At 46.9% G+C, this 21,229-nt stretch overlaps 1 protein-coding gene across 1 annotated transcript; it reads right to left on the bottom strand.

Annotated features, from left to right (window-relative positions):
* Positions 1-3,976: 3,976 nt before the first annotated feature.
* Positions 3,977-19,937, bottom strand: TRIB1 (tribbles pseudokinase 1). The gene is made up of 3 exons (XM_040354956.1): positions 19,518-19,937; positions 11,742-12,034; positions 3,977-7,017 (listed from the first exon to the last, which is right to left on the bottom strand). The coding sequence occupies exons 1-3, from the start codon at positions 19,806-19,808 to the stop codon at positions 6,549-6,551; spliced, it is 1,053 nt and encodes a 350-aa protein (XP_040210890.1). The 5' UTR covers positions 19,809-19,937; the 3' UTR covers positions 3,977-6,548.
* Positions 19,938-21,229: the final 1,292 nt, after the last annotated feature.

The raw sequence follows: 21,229 nt of genomic DNA, 5'->3' as shown, positions 1-21,229 counted from the left end.
TTCATGTCAAAGATGCTATGATTGGACGCTTAAGCCAATCAGGTGACCGTAACCAGACCCGGTGCGCCTGATTGGCTGAGAGGTGGGTCAGTGTTAGGGAAGCGATTCCCTAACACAATACTATGTAAGCAGCGAATGCACAGCAGCTGTTTAACAATTTGGAAGCATTTTAGAGCCCACAGGCACTAATCAGGAAGCCTATTGCTCTAATAGGCACTATGTTTATTTTTTTAAAGACAGGTTCAAACTACAAGAGCCTCTTCTCTCTTTCCAAGCCAATAACTGATATGTCATACTTTCCCAGAGTGATTCCTGGAAGCTGTGGCTAGCCATTTCTACCCTGTGTGCACAGCCATTTCTACCCTGTGTGCACAGCCATTTCTACCCTGTGTGCACAGCCATTTCTACCCTGTGTGCACAGCCATTTCTACCCTGTGTGCACAGCCATTTCTACCCTGTGTGCACAGCCATTTCTACCCTGTGTGCACTTGTTGCCGGTTTATAATTTTACCAGCATTGGGCTCTGGTGAGTTACCTTGTACTCACGGTGGTGGAGAACACTTTTGGTGAATATTTAAGAAGTACACATTCATGGTGGAGATCATGGGACATATTTATATAAACTTTGCATCATTTCTTGATTTTTGGCACAATTTTTGTACATACACTGATTAACTTTTTTTTAATGAAAAATCACGTACCGTATATACTCGAGTACAGTATAAGCCGATGCACCTAATTTTTCCACAACAAAACTGGGAAAACTTATTGACTGGAGTATAAGCCTAGGGTGTCCATCCGCATGCCTAGACTAACATTTAACATTGGGGTCTATGGAAAGGGGTGCCCGGCTTTGAAAAATCGGCGCTCCCCAGCCGTAGGTCCCCCAGACAACAAACTTTGCACACTTGTAGAGGAGAAATGGGGCTAGATATGTGCCAAGGTCTACCATTTAACATCGGAGTCTATGGAAGGGGTGCCTGGCCTTGGGGAAGAAGAAAAAAAAAAATCGGTGCTCCCCGGCCGTAGGTCCTCCGGAAAACAAACTTTGCACACTTGTAGAGGAAGAGTGTGGCTACATGTGTGCCAAGTTTGGGGTCCAGGAGACCTACGGCCGGCACCAGGTACCCAAAGTCCGGGAGATCAGGCACAAAAAAGTGATGCGAGTATAAGCCAAGGGGGCATTTTCAGCACACTAAAAAAATGTGCTGAAAAACTCGGCTTATCCTCGAGTATATACGTTATTTGTGATTGCACTGCACTTTATTTTTTGCACTGCTAGCATTGATATTAGTTTGTGTAGTAGGGTAAGCAAGAATTATTGAGTACGTTTTGCACCTTTGTATACATTTTCCTTTAGTAGCGCTGTCCCTTTAAAACTAACAGATTATAGGGTATACATTTTTGGATGTCTTTTGCTGGGGAATCTAACAGCTTCACTATATGGTTTTATAGATTCTTCTTTTTTTTATTTTTTTATTATGCATTCGAAATTGTGTCTCTACAATGATTTCTGTATAGTTGGCGTGGTATTGTTATAACACTATACTTGTCACATTTTGCATTCGTGAAAATCTTCTATTAAATCGAGAAGTAGGGTCAAAGCCATTTTGGCCTTACTCCTATGCAAAACAGGAGTTTGTTCTGCACTCCTGTGTCCGGTTCTTATCCAAACAGCGGGCTAAAGTCGGCCATCCGCTGACGTCACTCAGGGAGATTAGGCGCAGGATCGTAAAGTCAGGATCCACCCAGAAGCTTGGCCTGGCCTCTCTCCCGACCACTCGCTCCAGTGAGCGCTGAAGGGGCAGAGTAGAGTGCAGTCACGGCTCTCTGCTCAAAGCAGAAGGGAGAACTGATCACTTAGCGCAGTGGTCATCAACCCTGTCCTAAGGGCCCACCAACAGGCCAGGTTTGCAAGATACAGTGGAACCTCGTATTACGAGCATAACCCGTTCCAGGAAAATGCTCGTAATCCAAAAGCACTCGCATATCAAAAGCGAGTTTCCCCATTGAAGTCAATGGAAACGAAAATAATTTGTTCCGCATTGACTTCAATGGCATGCAATATTGCATGCGGCCAGGGGTGGGGGGGCATCAGAGAGCCTCGGAAAGGCCCGAGTACACCTCAGCTGACCTTGGAAAGACTCCGTTCGAGGTTTGCAGAGGTCAGTCAAGCTGTCCCCGGGCCTTTTCGAACAACTGCGATCGGCGCCATTCGGCTCCAGCGCACTCCACCTCAGGCAAAACATGGTACTGCACACCGCTTTGGCCTGAATCCTGCTCGTTTTGCGAAACACTACTCACAGAGTTTGTTAGGATTTTTCAAAATACAGTGCTTGTATTGCAAAACGCTCGTTAACCGCAATCCAAGGTTCCACTGTAACACATCACAGGTGATATAATTTGCCGCTCAGTGATTGCAGTATTCTAGTCTGCATCTCTCCAAGGTAGTACATAAAATCTGGCCTGTTAGTGGGTCCTGAGGACAGGGTTGATGACCACTGGCTTAGCGTATGGGTGCTCAACCTGTTGCCCTCCAGCTTTTGCAAAACTTCAAGTCCCATGAGGCATTGCAAGGCTGACCGTTACAAGCATGACTCCCAAAGGCAGAGGTATGATGGGACTTGTAGTTCTGAAACAGTTGGGAGGACCACCAGTTCACCACCCATGGAACTTTAGAGGTCTTTGTTTGCTCAGTGTAGAGGTAGCGGGGGACAGATGCAGCATCAGACCAATGCTACATCCACCTAGGCAAGTTATTTTTATTTTATTTTTAAACCCAAAACTTTTTAAACCTATAAAAAAAAAAAAAAAAAAGTCCCTTCACAATTAAATGCCTTAAAACCAATTTAAATACCAAAAGGGCAGGAAGTGGCCCTGGGACAGTGTTTCTCAACTCCAGTCCTCAAGGCGCCCCAACAGGTCATGTTTTCAGGATTTCCCTCAGATAAATTGGCTGTGTTAATTACTAAGGCAGTGAAACTGATCAAATCACCTGTGCAAAATGATGGAAAGCCTGAAAACATGACCTGTTGGGGCGCCTCGAGGACTGGAGTTGAGAAACACTGCCCTGGGATACAGGTTGGACACCAGTGGTCACCAACCCTGTCCTCAGGGCCCACTAAACAGGCCAGGTTTTATGTATTACCTTGGGGAGATGCAGACTAGAATACTGCAATCACTGAGCAGCAACTGTGATGTACCGTATTTATTGGGGTATAGTGCGCTCCCGCGTGTAGCGCGCACCCCTAAAGTTGCAGCGTATTCCTGTGGAAAAAAGTTTTTTTGTACACAGTTTTGGTGTCTTGTGCGGCGGCCTCGTCGGGTCCGGCGTCCATCTGCGGCTTCGGGTGTCCTCTTCGTCGGGTCCGGCGTCCTTCTGCGGCATCCTCGCCGCTCGTTTCCCGAGCCGAGTTTGAATACTGCGCCGACATATACAGAGTGCAGTACACTCGTGTATTGTCGGGCAGGCTCGGCAACTCTCGCGCTGACGTCCAGGAACGTGAGCGCGGAAGGAGCCGAGACTGCCCGACTACTGCGCTCGGCATATGTCGGCGCAGTATTCAAACTCGGCGCGGGTATCGGCGTATACCGCGCACCCACGATTTTGCCCTGATTTTCAGAGCAAAAAAAGTGTGCGGTATACGCCGATAAATACGGTATTTGTTATCTTGCAAACCTGGCCTATTAGTGGGCCCCGAGGACAGGGGCCCACTAACAAATCAATACCTTCATTAACCCAGAATAAGCATGCAGCCATTGGAGATTGAACTTTTTGTCTGCATATGGATCAGGTTTGCAGAAATTTGACTTGTTAGATCAGCCTGGCAACCAGATCAGCCTGCAACTAGTATTTTCAGAAGGGGACACCAACCATAGCAGCCCCCCTACTTTTCTTGGCAAAGGGTTCCCCCGAGAACCCCCCCCAAAAAAAAAAAACTGGACCTTCACCCAACAAAGTTGACACGAGAATATATAAAAAAGAAAAATATTTATTACAATATACTGTACAAATTTTACAGAATTTACTTTTTTCTTCCACATATTTACACAACATAGTGTTTTTATTCCCCCGAAAACGGTTTTCAGCAAACGCTTACTGTCGGTATTTACAGTCTATTTATATACAAAACGTATCACAGATACAAGTTTAACAACCGCGAGTCAGTTAGTGCAATGAAGGCTCTGGCGCCCCTATGTCTTCTCGCGATTTTCCTTTCTCTTTTGACAGGTGCTTTTGCCAACAGTTATTCACATTACAATTGCTAATTAACATTGGGATTTTATTTTATCTTCAGTTTTCAAGGTTGAAAATAGAAAAAAAAAAAAAAAAAAAAAAGGCTTCACTGCCAACAGAGCCTGGCATGCGTAGGTGTCTGTATTCGCACACGGCGTCACGGCGGCGGGGATGTGAAGCACCAGCTTATAATGGACTTGTTTAAGAAAGTAATGCGGCAGAGCCTAAACAGCTGTTAACCCATGACCCAATCAGAGATCAGATTTTACTCCTGTCACTGGAGAGAAAAAGAAAAAGAAGACTTCTGATTGGAACTAGGGTGTGCAACGCGTCAGTATTCTGCATACTTAAAATGACAACTAAAGGCAAAACTTTTTGTTTAGGTTTGAATAGAGTGGAGAGGGATTAGAAAATCTCATGTTTTCATTGATGTCTGGGTCCCCGTTGACCAGGGACATAAGTTCTGGTGGCACCCAGGGACTTCCCTCACTTTGGAAAGATTTTCCTTCACTTCCCGTCCTAGAACCACAAAAGGAAGCGAGGGAAAATCTCCCCAATTTGACAAGGGCTTTAACCCTTTCGCACTTTAACCAAAATAAAATGTTTTGGCTTTCGTAAAGGTCAATACAAAAAAAAAAACGGTCTGTCTCAAGAAAAAAAAAAAAAAAAGTGTTTAACTTACTACTGAAAATATGAAATGCAAGGCTCTGTGGGCCAAAAACAAAAATAAAATACAACAATGCAATGAGGTATATGTGCTTTTCAATAGAGTGAAGGCTTGCTGAGGTCCAGCCCTTAGAAGACCCGACTAAAGGTGGAATTATCTTGCGTCGGAGTAATTGGTCTCTCCAGACTGTGGTGTGGGACATTGCTGTCCACCTATATTTCAGTGTCAACGCAAGGGACAAAATGTCTAAATTCTGCGCAGGAAATGGGAGGGGGGGGGGGGGACCCCACAATGCAACACTCTCCCTTTAGGTGCCATTTAAGGTGACCTAAAATGGTCGAGGTAATACAGAAAAATACAAGTGCGACTCTTTTTTCTCAAGTGCTGTAAAAAAAAAAAAAAAAAAAAAAAAAAAAAAAAAATTGTGCTGTCGAGGTTAACTGGGCCTTCCCACTCTTCTCGCTTAACCCCTTTAATGCTATATTATCAACAAGAAAAGCCAAAATCGGTCCAACGAAGGCCGTGTTGGGTTTGGGTATAACAAAATGGAGCCATGAAGAAACTACAGCTGTTGAACATTTTTTAGCCAGCCAATGGTGCAATTAAAAAAAAAAAAAAACCCTGGGTTTTATGGGGGGTGAAGCCATGAATGCTTGCTTATGGGCTCCCAGTGGTGCAGTTTGACCCCATTCATACTCGATCATAAGCGGTTTCAGGAGAGTTGAGTTTAACTGTGTTTGTACATGCATTTTTAAGCTTGAGCACATTTTCGTAGTTACCAGAAAGCCAATTTTTAGGAGGAGCAATTAGAAAAAGTGGATTTTCTGGCGCTTCCACTGACGTCCATAGAGGCCAAAACACACAACTCTGCCCCAAACAGGCTCATTGTACTTTTTCATGAGATAAGCAGGTGGGAATGGGCATCACTGAATAGAATGGGAATCTTGATGTTGAGCCTTGAATTGCCTCAAATTGCTCAGGTGGTAATGGTCCTGGTATTCTGGGAGCCAGTGGAAGATAGATCAGCTGTGAACCCCGAGCACAGGGGTCTTTAAGGGTTCTGGGGGCACAACAATTTCTCCACAGGAGCCCTTTGCTGACTTGTCCGTCACTGATGGGAGCTCATTGTTTCAATAGTTACTGATTGATCCCATGTCCCCCAATAAATCCTAGAAGAATTAAGATACAGGACTAAAATCGTCCAGTTTAAACTGAAGGCCCAGATTTAGAAGGGTGAAATGATTTTGCGAGTTGTAGAGTCCTTCAAACATACATTACATTCCCTCTGGACGAAACACGTTGGGGTTATTTGAGAAGGCAGTGCAAGGGATGTCAAATTCCATGAGCCCCTCTGCAATCATATTTCAGTAAGATCATAAATTAGTTCTGATTGGGCAAAGTACAGTGACCCAGAACCAACCGCCCTTTGCACTGTCTTACAGAATGCACCTACGTGGACCAAAGAGTGATCCTAGACCACCAAGGCAAAAGCTTTTGCAATATAATAATTGTTGGCAAACTCAATATGGTATGTTGCTATCACATACGAGATTGTCCACACCACAGCTGCCAGGGCTCACAGGCTTCCTGCAAGTCCCAGATCTGGTCATTATAAAAAGACAATAGTCTGTAGGTTGAGAGGAGCTAGCAGAAGAAGGAATCAAGGTCATCACAAGTCTGTGGGACATCAGGTACAAGCTGGTCAGTGTTGCTTGGTTCCTGATCGGCTAAGCCGGGGTGAGAGGCAGCTTCAAACCAGGGATGTAATAAAATTTCCTCTGCTGTGAGTCTCTCGGAGGGCTCCCGTCTCAGTAGGCTTCGGATAAGGCACCTAGCTTTGGGGGAGACGTGGTCAGGGATGCAAAACTGTCCGCGCCGGATTTTGGAGAAAAGCGAGCTGGGGTCCGAATCGTGAAAAGGATAACGTCCGACCAGGAGGGTGAAAAGCATGACACCCAAGCTCCAGACGTCAGCCGATCTCCCAGAATAAGTCCCTGTGGTGTTCAGGATCTCTGGGCTGACGTAAGCCGGGCACCCGTGTTTGTCTGACAAAGCATCATCCTTCCCTTTCATAATGTGAGCGTCTTCTAAGCTTTCCAACCGCAGTTGAGTCCTAAGAAAGGAAAAAACAAAACACAGGTTAATATTGAGCTTCCAACAACAAAATTAAATCATCATCTGCTATAAAAAATAAAAAAAAAAGCCTTAGTATGCGCTTTCCTGAAATAACTACCAGCAGGCCTAAACTGAACATTATCCCAGCGAATAAAAATATAATTTTTGTTAAAAGCCAGAAGAGATTGAAGGCCTACATAGCACGAGATTTTTTTTTTCACTCTCAGGCCGCGAGGGATATAACGCGTTCCCTTTTCTGTCCTCAACATGAACTCTTGTAATGCAAAGTAGCTGTGGTACAGAGGACGGAAAAAGCGACTCAAGCCACTCTACCGTCTGGCAGCAACCGGCTGGTGTCACAGTAAAAACTTCGCACCTGTGCCTGCCACATATCGCTTAACCCCCTGCTCATCAACTCCTGACGCACAGGACGGACGCGCTCACACAGCTGCCTGAAACTCGAGATTTCCCAAAAATGTAAATTTACGTTTTCCATTATGCAAAACAAAACAACCTGAATGTACATCCATAGGGAAGACATTGAAGTACAACCTTTCCTAAAGGATTTTGGAGCCTCCATAGAGGTTCAGAATATTGTTACATTAACACTTTTGTGCAATTCAAGATTTAAATTCTTTGCATTCTCCATAATCCGTCCTCTCCTGCTGCGTGTACCTGCCTTAAAGGGCCCACCAGGACACTGCACTTTGCTTGGCTATAAAAAAGTGGCATTTAAATATCCATTTGGCACCGAGTCCAAAACCAAGCTCTGAACTCCCGGCCGCGACCGCAGCCTCGTACCGCCCACCCCCCCTCCTCTACCGCTCTTGGCTCCTCTTTCCCTTCCATCAGTGAACATTCCAGTGACGTGACGTTTGTAAATATCCCAGATGGAACAGCACGATCAGAATTTCAGAGCTAGCAGGGGTTTTTCGGCCAAGAATGTAATACCATATATCATCGATTATAAGGTCTACAAAATGACCCGCATACATTAAGTGGCTGAGGGCCAGTTTGAAGCACTATCAGCTACTCTATTAGTTTTGTCCTCAGTATGTTGGGTGGGCATCTGCCAGGACTGAAAGATTGAAGTAAACGCAGGAGATTTTTGGGATTCTGTCAAGCAGATATTAATATGCTCAGACCAAAGCGCCCTTAAGGCTTCATATACACCGGCGGTTTGGACCCACCAGAGCAGCATAAACCCCACTGTCAGCAGCCCGTCAAAATCAATGACTGGCTGAAATATGCAGCAGTTGTACACGGTTCCAATTGGTGCCTGTGTGCAGGGCCATATGCATTCAAGGAGGTATGTCCCGAAGGCAGAAAGTCCACGCTCTAGCCCAGGGGTGGGCAATCTCAGCCCTCCAGCTGTGGTGAAACTGCAAATCCCATCATGCCTCTGCCTCTAGGAGTCATGCCTGTGATTGTCAGGGTCTTGCAATGTCTCATGGGACTTGTAGTTTCAAAACAGCTGAAGGGCCGAGTTTGCCCTCGCCTGCTCTAGCCATAGCTCCCTGTATGCATTCCATCTTGTCAGCTTTGGCTTATGGTACCATAAGCCAAAGCATATTTAATCTCTTCATTGATCCTATGTGCATTGCTACATAGTCGCCCATTTTTATAAAAGCTATACAAGCCAAACCACCCATGTGCATGAGCCTTTAAAGACTGGAGTCATCCCAAACCAGCTTTTCAATTGTAGGTGCATCACAGCATCTCAGTATGCCTCCTATATTCCTTATGGACTTTGGCAATGAGATTGCCTTGCCATAAATATATTCCTGCACCAAAGAAAGATGACTGACCATACTACAATATATATATATATATATATATATATATATATATATATATATATATATATATATATATATATATATATATATATATATATATATATATATATATATATATATATATATATATATATATATATAAAAAATTCGGCGGAACTCCACTTTAAAAACAAATCTCCATCATGGGGCCTAATTTGGTCGACAACTGGGTTTCCCAACCAGGGTTCCTCCAGGGGTTTTTAAGGGATCCTTGAGCAATTTCTGCCTCTTAAATAAAGTTCTCATGGACGCCATTAGTCTTTTTAGCTGTTGGTAATTCTCCCCAATGTTCACAAGTATAAGGAGCATTTCTCCCACTGACCATCACACTAATGTATCAGTCATTTTTAGCAGGAGATCCTTTGGAGCAGAAAGTTGTTTCAATGGTCTCTGTGCTGAAAGGGTTGCAAAAACAACAAAATAGCTTATTTGGTGTACCAACCCATTAAAGTCCAGGCCAATTTCCATTTCTCAAGTTCCTCTAGTTCTTTTTTCGTCAAGATCAGCTGAACAGAGGTCAACTACGTACATCACCGATACAACCCACTACAAACTTTATACAATGTCATGTGTACACAACTTTCATATTTCAGCATTGGCGCTATCCTACAGTTTTCCGTCAACAACCGCAGCTGCTTGGCTTCAGTTTGTATTGTATGGACTGGGCAGGGGGCCAGTCAGCTCTGGTCCTATCTGCTGCGAGCATTGCGACTGTAAACACGCAAAACAAACACGGGCTAATGGAAATATCAATATTTGGGAGGCAAGACTATGGGGTGGAGGGTTGAATCTGGGCCTAGATGTGGCTGTATGTGACAGCTCTGAGGTCAGAAGTGTCCGGCTGGTTGAACATTAACTGTTTACTTCATATTTTCGTAACGCCACCTTGCACAACAGTAGGACTGTTTATACCTCAACATGTGCTGAGGACATGTATATCACCTTATAATGGGTCGTTTTGTAAGCGGATATAAATAGGTCTATGAATTTAGACAACAAAGCAACAGAAATGGCCAACCCATGACTAAGTGATGTCACCAGTTCCCAGAAGTGATGTCACCAGTTCCCAGAGAATGAAAAGCCCTCGCCGGTATTCTCCATGTCTGAGCCAAAGCGCTGTCTCAGTTCCTCCCCTGACCTAATGATGTCCTCCTCACCGATTTACACCTATTATTAAATAATATGCACATGCCAGGGTTCTAGGGGTAACATTAGACTCTGAACTGTCCTTTCAGGCCCACATCCAACCTCTGTCCAAATAATGCCGCCTCAACATTTCCAGATTTCCCCCCCCTTTTTAACCAATGACACCACCAATCTTCTAGTTCGCTCCCTGGTTATCTCTCGCCTCGACTACTGCAACTCCCTCCTCATTGGATTACCTCTACATAGACCATCACCCCTTCAGTCCATCATGAATGCCGCTGCAAGACTCATCCACCTTACCAACCATTCAGTGTCCTCCACCCTTCTCTGCCAATCCCTCCACTGGCTTCCACTCACCCAACGAATAAAAAATTCAAAGTACTAACAACTTACAAAGCCAACCACAACTCGGCCCCCAGCTACATCCCTAACCTAGTCCCAAAATACCAACCAAGCCACTCTCTTTGGTCCTCCCAAGACCTCTGGCTCTCTAGCCCCCTTGTCACCTCCAGGATTTCTCCAGAGCCTCTCCCATCCTTTAACTTCCTACCCTAATCTGTCCGAATGTCCCCTAAACTATCCATATTTAGACGATCCATGAAAACTCTTCTCTTTAACGAAGCCTATCCTGCTTCTAAGTCAGGGTTTGACAATTTTGCTCGGAATCTAGGAGCCAGCTAAAAAAGTTAGGAACCAGAAAAGGTGCCCCGTCCCGACGAGCCTGCGCGCAGAAGCGAACACATACGTGAGCAGCGCCCGCATATGTAAACGGTGTTCAAACCACACATGTGAGGTATCGCCGCGATTGGTAGAGCGAGAGCAATAATTCTAGCCCTAGACCTCCTCTAACTCAAAACATGCAACCTGTAGATTTTTTTAAACGTCGCCTATGAAGATTTTAAAGGGTAAAAGTTTGTCGGCATTCCACGAGCGGACGCAATTTTGAAGTGTGACATGTTGGGTATGAATTTACTCGGCGTAACATTATCTTTCATAATATTAAAAAAAAAAAAAAAAAATGGGGATAACTTTACTGTTGTCTTATTTTTTAATTAAAAAAAGTGTAATTTTTTTCCAAAAAAAAGTGCGCTTGTAAGACCGCTGTGCAAATACGGCATGACAGAAAGTATTGCAACAATCGCCATTTTTTTCTCTAGGGTGTTAGGATAAAAAATATATATATATATATATATATATATATATATATATATATATAATGTTTGGGGGTTCTAATTAGAAGGAAGAAAATGGCAGTGAAAATAGTGAAATTACATTAGAATTGCTGTTTAACTTGTAATGCTTAACTTGTAATAACAACAGCCACCACCAGATGGCACCAGCTTACACATCTGGTGGCAATAACAACGGCTCACCACCAGATGGTGCCCCCCTTCCAAGCCAAGTCGCCAGGACCCCATTTCTAGTCGCCATGGCGACCTGGCGCCCGGGATTCGTCGAGCCCTGTTCTAAGTAACACGGTTTTACTTCCTCCATCAGCTCATCCCCCACAGCTACTACCTTTTGTATCAATTAACCCTCTTCCTTTTTTAGATTGTAAGCTCTAATGAGCAGGGCCCTCCGATTTCTCTTGTACCAAATTGTAATGCAACTGTAATGTCTGCCTTTATTTTGGCAAACGTTGCGCAAACTGTTGGCGCTATAGAAAAGCTGTATAATAATAATAATAAGATCCATCACGCATTAAGTCTTTGTTTCTAACTCAAGATTGCTTCCTCACCTTTCTTTGTCAGAAAACACGAACTTCCTCAGCTTCAGGTCACCCAGAACAATATTAGACTGATGACAGTGGGACACGGAGGTGATGATTTGCTTGAAGAGTTTGGCGGCCTGCTCTTCGCTCAGCCTCTTGCAGCTGCGCACGTAAGAGTGCATGTCACCGAACTCCTTTTCAAAAAACACGTAGACCTTGCTCTCCCCTTGGATGACTTCTACAGTCCCAGTAACGTTTCGATGCCAGGGGAGGTGGATGTAAGGCTGGATCTTATTCTGATAGTCCTTCAAGGGGAAAACCTGCAAAGGATGCAAGAAGAAAAAATTTAATTCAAATGCCAAATCCTTTGTGAACTAACACAGTGGTCATCAACCCTGTCCTGCAGGGCCCACTAACAGGCCAGGTTTTATGTATTACCTTGGGGAGATGCAGTCTAGAATACTGCAATCACTGAGCAGCAAATTATATCAGCTATGATGTATTTCAGTTATCTTGCAAACCTGGCCTGTTAGTGAGCCCTGCAGGACAGGGTTGATGACCACTGAACTAACAGACTGTTACATTCTGACAATATTCTTTGGTTGACCAACAACTACGTAGCACAGCCTCGCAACCTTTTCAACACAGAGGAACCCTTGAAATAACTCCCCAGTCTCAGGGAACCCCCGATAAAAATGACAACTCATGATACATTAGTGGTGGTCAGTGGGAGGAATGCTCCTTACACTTGTGGACATTGGGAAGAATTCCCCTTAGATAGCTAAAAAGATTAATGGTGTCAGTGGGAACTTATCCGAGAGGCAGAACTTGCTCATTGCTCAAGGAACCCCTAGAGCAGTGATGGTGAACCTTGGCACCCAAGATGTTTTGGAACTACATTTCCCATGATGCTCATGCACTCTGCAGTGTAGTTGAGCATCGTGGGAAATGTAGTTTCAAAACATCTGGGGCGCCAAGGTTCACCATCACTGCCCTAGAGGAACCTTAGGGTTCCATTGACTGGTTGAGAAACCCTGATGTATCATAAGGACTAATCTAAGGTTCCTCTAGGGCAGTGATGGTGAACCTTGGTGCCCCAGATGTTTTGAAACCACATTTCCCACGATGCTCAACTACACTGCAGAGTGCATGAGCATCATGGGAAACGTGGAACCTTAGATTGGTCCTTATGATACATCAGGGTTTCTCAACCAGTCAATGGAACCCTAAGGTTCCTCTAGGGCAGCGATGGTGAACCTTGGCACCCCAGATGTTTTGGAACTACATTTCCCATGATGCTCATGCACTGCAGTGTAGTTGAGCATCGTGGGAAATGTAGTTTCAAAACATCTGGGGCGCCAAGGTTCACCATCACTGCCCTAGAGGAACCTTAGACTGGTCCTTATGATACATCAGGGCTTCTCAACCAGTCAATGGAACCCCAAGGTTCCTCTAGGGCAGTGATGGTGAACCTTGGAACCCCAGATGTTTTGGAACTACATTTTCCATGATGCTCATGCACTCTGCAGTGTAGTTGAGCATCGTGGTAAATGGAGTTTCAAAACATCTGGGGCGCCAAGGTTCACCATCACTGCCCTAGAGGAACCTTAGGGTTTCATTGACTGGCTGAGAAACCCTGATGTATCATAAGGACCAACCAGTCAATGGAACCCTAAGGTTCCTCTAGGGCAGTGATGGTGAACCTTGGCACCCCAGATGTTTGGGACTACATTTCCCATAATGCTCATGCACGCTGCAGTGTAGTTGAGCATCGTGGTAAATGGAGTTTCAAAACATCTGGGGCACCAAGGTTCACCATCACTGCCCTAGAGGAACCTTAGGGTTCCATTGACTGGTTGAGAAACCCTGATGTATCATAAGGACCAGTCAATGGAACCCTAAGGTTCCTCTAGGGCAGTGATGGTGAACCTTGGCACCCCAGATGTTTGGGAACTACATTTCCCATGATGCTCATGCACTCTGCAGTGTAGTTGAGCATCGTGGTAAATGGAGTTTCAAAACATCTGGGGCGCCAAGGTTCACCATCACTGCCCTAGAGGAACTTTAGGGTTCCATTGACTGGTTGAGAAACACCAATGTAGCACAAGGACCAATCTGACTTGGGTGGCTTACCCTTCACCCCTGATTATCAATCTAAATGAAATAAATAAGTGCACAACTTGTGGCTCGTCAACTGTGGCGGTACTACAACTCCCAGTGTGTTTGATGGCCTTGTATTCCCACCACAGATGGAGCTCTACAGGCTAAATAGGTCAGTGCTAGGCTAAACTAGGACATGCAAACCATATGCTAAGAGATTATGTGCAAAGAAAAAAACAACCGCACTACACCAGACCTAGCAAAACTGTGTCCTATTTTTACGTCGCCTTATTCAGGCGCCGTAAGCTCTCATTTCTGTGGCTTCTTTATGCCTGTTGGAACGGCCATCAATTCATTTTCCCGTCGCTGACTAGCAGCAGAGGGCAGCAGCAAATACACAAAGCCGTATTAAGGTTACAAGGGAGAGCTCAGCATTGACGTAACCCGTCTAGTCCAATTAAAAATCAGCAAAATGAGACATTTGTTAAAGAATGCGATCATGTCAGTTCTAATGCAATAGGAAAGGGAGGGTGGAAATTAAATTACAGGAACCGATGAACTGTCAGCGCAATTATTACCCGACTCACTGACATAGCATTGCAATATGTTCACATCTCACGGCTGTGGAGCGTAGCAGGTTCAATCTAACTATATGTTCAGCGAAGGGAATGAACACATTGCAGACAGCCCCATACATGTCCATCTGGCATTGGCTTATAGTGGTTATAATAGTAGGAAATAATTTCCGATTGGCTGCCATGGGTAACTGCATCATCTAACTTTGTTTACTTGGTCTACAAAAGCAGGGGGGGGGGGGGCGATTTAATAAAACCAAAGAGTGCAAAATCTGATGCATCTGTGCATGGTAGCCAGCTTCTAACTTCCACTTGTTCAAGCTTTGGCAAAAAAACCTGAAAGCTTTCTATGCAGCGCTGCACCAGATTTTGCACCCTCCAGTTTTAGTAAATTAACCCCATTGCAAAGAACATTGGCCTGGATTCAAGAAGCAATTGCGCCTGTGTAACCATAAGTTACACAGCGCAATTGCTTACTTGCCCCGGCGTAACGAATGCTCCCGATTCAGGAACCTCGTTACGCCGACTGCAGCCTAAGATATGCGCGGCATAAGGCTCTTATGCCCGCATATCTTAGGCTGCATTCTTGCGATGGCCGCTAGGTGGCGTTCCCGTTGTGCTCATCGTATAGTATGCAAATTGCATACCAACGCCGATTCACAACGTTACGCGAGCCCTGCGTACGCAATTTACGTTGTTTCCGTACGGCGGTTTTCGCGCAAGGCTGCCCCTGCTATTAGCAGGGGCAGCCAATGTTACGTATACCCGTCGTTCCCGCGTCGCGAAATTTGAAATTTACGTACTTTGCGTAAGTGATTCGTGAATGGCGCTGGACGCCGTTCACTTTGAAGCAAATGACGTCCTTGCGACGTCATTTGCCGCAATGCACGTCGGGAAAGTTTCCCGACGGAGCATGCGCTCTACGATCGGCGCGGGAACGCGCCTAATTTAAATGATTCCCGCCCCCTACGGGATCATTTAAAGTGCGCGCGCTTACGCCGGGCATTTGGCCGGCGCGCCCACGCAATTTACGGAGCTACTGCTCCGTGAATGAAGGGCAGCGCAGTAATTTTGCGGGGGCGCAGGGCAAAATCGTTGCCCTGCGCCTCCGTAAAAAAAGCGCAATTCTAGCTGAATCCAGCCCATTGGGGGCAATTTATAGAGCAGGGATTTGCAATTAGCGGACCTCCAGCTGTTGCAGAACTACAAGTCCCATGAGGCATAGCAAGACTGACAGCTACAAGCATGACACCCAGAGGCAAAGGCATGATGGGACTTGTAGTTTGGCAACAGCTGGAGGTCCACTAATTGCATATCCCTGTTATAGAGGGTAAATTCACTTTGCACTACAAGTGCAAAGTGCGAGCGGGCGGGGGGGTGGTCACAGTGACTGCATTCAATGGGCACAGTGGTGGCATTTGGTGGGCACAGTACCTGCTTTTGATGTTTTCCCCCCCCCCCCCAATATTTTTCAGTTTGTTTGCACCCCCCCAAACTGGATGATACATGGTTACATATAATATACAGTGTCTGAGAGGTGCAGATGATACATTTGGGGGTTATTTACGAAAGGCAAATCCACTTTGCTCTGCAAGTGAACTTGGAAGTGCAGTCGCTGTAGATCCGAGGGGGACATGCAAGGAAAATAAACAGCATTTTAGCTTGCACATGATTGGATGATAAAATCAGCAGAGCTTCCCTTCAATTCAGATCTAACCCTCAGATTTACAGCGACTGCACCTCCAAGTGGATTTGCCGTTCGTAAATAACCCCCATTGATTTGCAAAGGCAATGAGACCTTTGAAAAGCAGGCGTCGTTTCCAAGCCCCGAAATACAACATCCGATCGTGCTGAGTTACTGAACTATGATGACCAATCAAATAAGCCCCAAAACCCTTCTAATCTTGGCCAATAGAGCTCTCCCGTTTATCAAGTTTGGCGTTCAATCTGTCCATCCGGTTTCATTCACTGCGTAAATAGGCTACGTCTTCGCTAAGCTGTGGGGCATACAAGGTAACAGCTCCGTCTGCTGCAACGTCATGCAAGTCTTTCTAGTACGATGCAATTGCATTGAAAAATTGGATCTTGGCAAAGTGTGCCAAGGACTTCATAGGACTTTTAGTCCCTCTGCCCGTACTGGGAAGGGGGGGTGACTGGTGCCAGTTTAAGAATTCATTGAATGGAGCTGATGCCCTTAGGGAAGCAATCACTTAGCTGGAAGTGTTCAAACAGAGAGCTCTGGGGATCATGCGGGAAGCTAGGTCTCCTGAGAAACCACATGCAATATAATACAGAGGGGGCCCTTAGGGCAAGACAGGAAGCGGAATGGGGGCCCTGGAGACCATGAAGCATCAGACTAAAACGTAACAATAGAACTGGCTTTAAACACACAATAACCATAAACGGGTCTGTCTGACCCCCCCATCGGTGAAAACTCGAGAAACACTACAGACAATGCCGCTTTCTCCTGGTGCCTTCTGCTATACAACACAGAATGGGGTCTCCGTTACCCCCTCCTCTGCTTCCGAGACCGCAGACAAAGGCCTGGGGGGGGGGGGTCCTTGGTCTCCCAAAGTAACAAAGCAAACAAAAGAAGGGTAAGCCTTGCCTAGGTGTCCCCAGGACAAGGATAGCAATGTGCTGCAGTTCTATGGAAGGAAACTTTAGGGACAATAGATTGGCATCTTCCTGGCAGAGATATCTCCACCGTAGACAGAGACGGATCTCAGCCCACCAGTACATACGGGGCTAAGGAAATGGGTCTTGTCTGCAGCTATAGGGGTCCCCCGGGTCCCCCCCCCCCCCCATGAGAGCACACGGAGGTCAGGCATTGCAGACAAAAGACTGAGGTTATTGAAGGCTACATAGACGGCACACTCTACAACACCGACAGACACTGCTCACCAGATCTCCTGGGAGCAACAAAGACCACAAAAATCAGGGAAAATATGCCAACATGTAGAGACTACAGACAACATGCCATCCTTGGAACCAGGGTTCCCTTATATAGTGCCGAGGGAACACCGGGGTCCGACAAGCCTGCAAACTACATGGGATCACTGCAGGTTTGGGGACCCTAAAGATCCTACAAACAGCAAGATAAGGTCATCGCTACCCTGGGGTCGTGCCAACCCCTCAAAACGAGGTCGTCTCTACCCTGGGGTTCTGCCAACAACTCAAACAGGCTAGGGGTCATTTCTACCTGCCCCCCAGATTCTGCAGACAAAAGGTTGGGGGGGCATCACCAACAAAGACCCAGCAGACAAATGGCTGGGGTCATGTCTACACTAGAACTAATCAAGACCCAGCAGACAAAAGGCTGGGGTTGCGACTACCCCCCCCCCCCCCAGGGGCTCCCTAAGACCCTGCAGATAATCTACTGGAGTCATGTCTTCCCAAAACCCTTCAGACTATTATTTTCCCAATACCGGGGATCCCCTGCAGATAAAAGGCTGGGATCACATCTATGGAAGACCATGCAAACTAGGGTCCTGCCGATTCTGGGGCTCCCACAGACCATGCAAACTAGGGTCCTGTCGATTCTGGGGGCTCCCACAGACCATGCAGATAACTGGAGCCAAGCCTTTCCAAGAGCCAGCAGACTATGGACTTAGGCTGGACTTGCACCTATGCATTTTTAGTGCTTTTTGCATATTTGTACTACAGTCCATTTACAATGGTTTCCTATGGAACACGTTGTGTAGAGCAAATCTGCAAAATGCACTAAAAATGCCATAGGTGTGAATCCAGCCTAAGGTCTTGGCAATCATGGAGCTCCCCAAGATTTTGCAGGCTGTAGACTAGGAATCCTGATGTTCCCATAGATCCTGCAGATGGGAAGACATGAGCTCAGCCTAAGACCCTGCAGACAAAGGACTAGGGTCATGCCAATCCCGGTGTTCACATAGACCCTGCAAATAAAAGACTGTGTTCACGTATATGAAGACCCAGCAGACTATAGACTAGGGTTATTCCAAGCCTGGTGTTCCCAGATCTATGAAGACCCCAAAAACTAGGGTCATGCCAATCCTGGGGTTTCCATAACCCCTGTAGACATGTCTATGAATACCCAGCAGACTACAGACAAAGGTCCTTCCAATACTGGTGTCCCCATAGACCCCCCAGATATCAGGCTGTGGTCCTGTCTATGAAGACCCAGCAGACTATAGACTGGGGGTCATGCCAGCCCTGGTGTTCCCATAGACCCTGCAGGTGAAAGACTGTAGTCATGTCTTTGAAGATCCTGCAGACTAGGGACATGCATACCCGGTATGTTCCCATATACCCTGCAGACTATAGACCTGGGTCATGCCAATCCTGATGTTCCCAGATCTATGAAGACCCAACAGGTTAGGGTCAGGCCAATCCTGGAGTTCCCAAATCTATTAAGACCCCCAAAGACTAGGGCCATGCCAATCCTGGTGTTCCCAGATCTACGAAGACCCCCAAAGACTCATGCCAATACTGGTGGTTCCATAGACCTTGGGGTCATATCTATGAATACCCAGACTATAGACAAAGGTCCTTCCAATCCTGGTGTCCCCATAGACCCTCCAGATATCAGGCTGTGGTCCCGTCTATGAAGACCCTGCAGACTATAGACTGGGGGTCCTTCCAATCCTGGTGCCCCTATATATATGAAGACCCTACAGACAGACAAAGGTCCTTCCAATCCTGGTGCCCCCATATATATGAAGACCCTACAGACAGACAAAGGTCCTTCCAATCCTGGTGCCCCCATATATATGAAGACCCTACAGACAGACAAAGGTCCTTCCAATCCTGGTGCCCCCATATATATGAAGACCCTACAGACAGACAAAGGTCCTTCCAATCCTGGTGCCCCCATATATATGGGGACCCTACAGACAGACAAAGGTCCTTCCAATCCTGGTGCCCCCATATATATGAAGACCCTACAGACAGACAAAGGTCCTTCCAATCCTGGTGCCCCCATAGACCCTCCAGACACCAGGCTGGGGTCCCATGATCTATGAAGACCCTACAGACTGGGGTCTTTCCTCTAGTCTTGGGGTCACCCTTGAGTCTCCCAGGTGGCCCCTTGCCTTGGACTTCCATAGACACCCCATGACAGTCCTCCAGGAGGGTCGGGTCCGGTGGGGCTCACCTTGCACTGTAGCTCCTGTCCGGTGTGCAGGTGGAGGGCTCTGGCCACGTTGTCCCGGTCCCCGGTGGGTAGCAGTAGGTAGCTCCCTATACAGGTAGGTCCGGTGTGCTGGGGGTCAGCGCTGTGCAGAGCCGGCGGGAGGGGGGATCCCGGGGAAGGTAGGAGGCCGCCATCGGGGGGCACCTCGCTGAGCCGGGCGCACTTGGCGGGGGGCTCGTCGGTCTCCAGCAGCCTCTTGGGGTGATGGGCCCTTCGGGGGGCCCCCGGCCGGCTCTGCACGTTGGTAAACATAGTTTGATGTAAAGGGAGGAGGAGGGGCTTCAGCAGTCCCGGAGCGGCATCCACGTGTCCCCGGTGCCCCGATCACACAGCGGAGATACGGAGTGTACAGGATCCTGCCTGCATCTGTGTGTGCGGAGCCCGGGGACCGAGCACAACCAGAGCCCGGCCCCGCCCACTACTCACACGCCGACCCCGCCCACTACTGTGCAATACGGAGCGCCCCGCCCCCTCCATCCCTCCGCCAGAGTCTCATTCCTCTCGTTGCATCACCTCCTCCCCTCCCCCCCTCCGGGCTGTCATCATTCCGTGCAGCCAATGGGACCCTCCGTGCCGGGCTCTGCACCATTGTATGTCTCTGATTACCATCCATCTCTACAGCCATAGAAATACCGATTACACCGACCGACACCATCCGTGTAATGACCGCTACTGTCCGCTAGAGGGAGCCGAGAGCCGCCACTGGAGAAGTCTGCAACAATGTATCTCCATGTGTCACCTACACGTCCACACTGTGTATTATGTGTGACAATGTATCACCTACACGTCCACACTGTGTATTATGTGTGACAATGTATCACCTACACGTCCCAGAGTAATCACACTGTGTATTATATGTAACAATGTATCTCCATGTGTCACCTACACGTCCACACTGTGTATTATGTGTGACAATGTATCACCTACACGTCCACACTGTGTATTATGTGTGACATTGTATCACCTACACGTCCCAGAGTAATCACACTGGGGTAGATTCAGGTACAGCTGCGCGCTCCTTACGGAGGCGCAGTGTACCCTTTTTACCCTGCGCCTACGCAAATTATTTGCGCTACGCTTCATTCATGGAGCAGTAGCCACGTAATTTGCGTGGGCGCTCCTCAAAAATGCCCTGCGTAAGGGCGCCTAATGTAAATGATCCCGTAGGGGGCGGGAATCATTTAAATTAGGCGCGTTCCCGCGCCGATCATGGAGCGCATGCTCCGTCAGGAAACTTTCCCGACGTGCATTGCGGTAAATGACGTCGCAAGGAAGTCATTTGCTTCAAAGTGAACGTGAATGGCGTCCAGCGCCATTCACGATTCACTTACGTAAATTTCAAATTTCGCGACGGGGATCCTAAGCATTGGCTGCCCCTGCTTTTAGCATGTGCAGCCTTACGCGAAACCCGACGTACGCAAACGACGTAAACTGCGTACGCAGGGCTCGCGTAACGTTGTGAATCGGCGTTAGTATGCAATTTGCATACTATACGCTGAGCACAACGGGAACGCCACCTAGCGGCCATCACAAGAATGCAGCCTAAGATATGAGGGCATAAGAGCCTTATGCCGCGCAGATCTTAGGCTGCAGTCGGCGTAACGAGGTTCCTGAATCAGGAGCATTCGTTACGCCGGGGCAAGTAAGCAATTGCGCTGCGTAACTATGGTTAC

The sequence above is a fragment of the Rana temporaria genome, chromosome 5, assembly GCF_905171775.1.
Source record: "Rana temporaria chromosome 5, aRanTem1.1, whole genome shotgun sequence".
In the NCBI taxonomy this organism is placed as follows: domain Eukaryota; kingdom Metazoa; phylum Chordata; class Amphibia; order Anura; family Ranidae; genus Rana; species Rana temporaria.
Note: the sequence above shows the minus strand (reverse complement) of the source record. Positions and strands in the feature narration are given on the sequence as shown.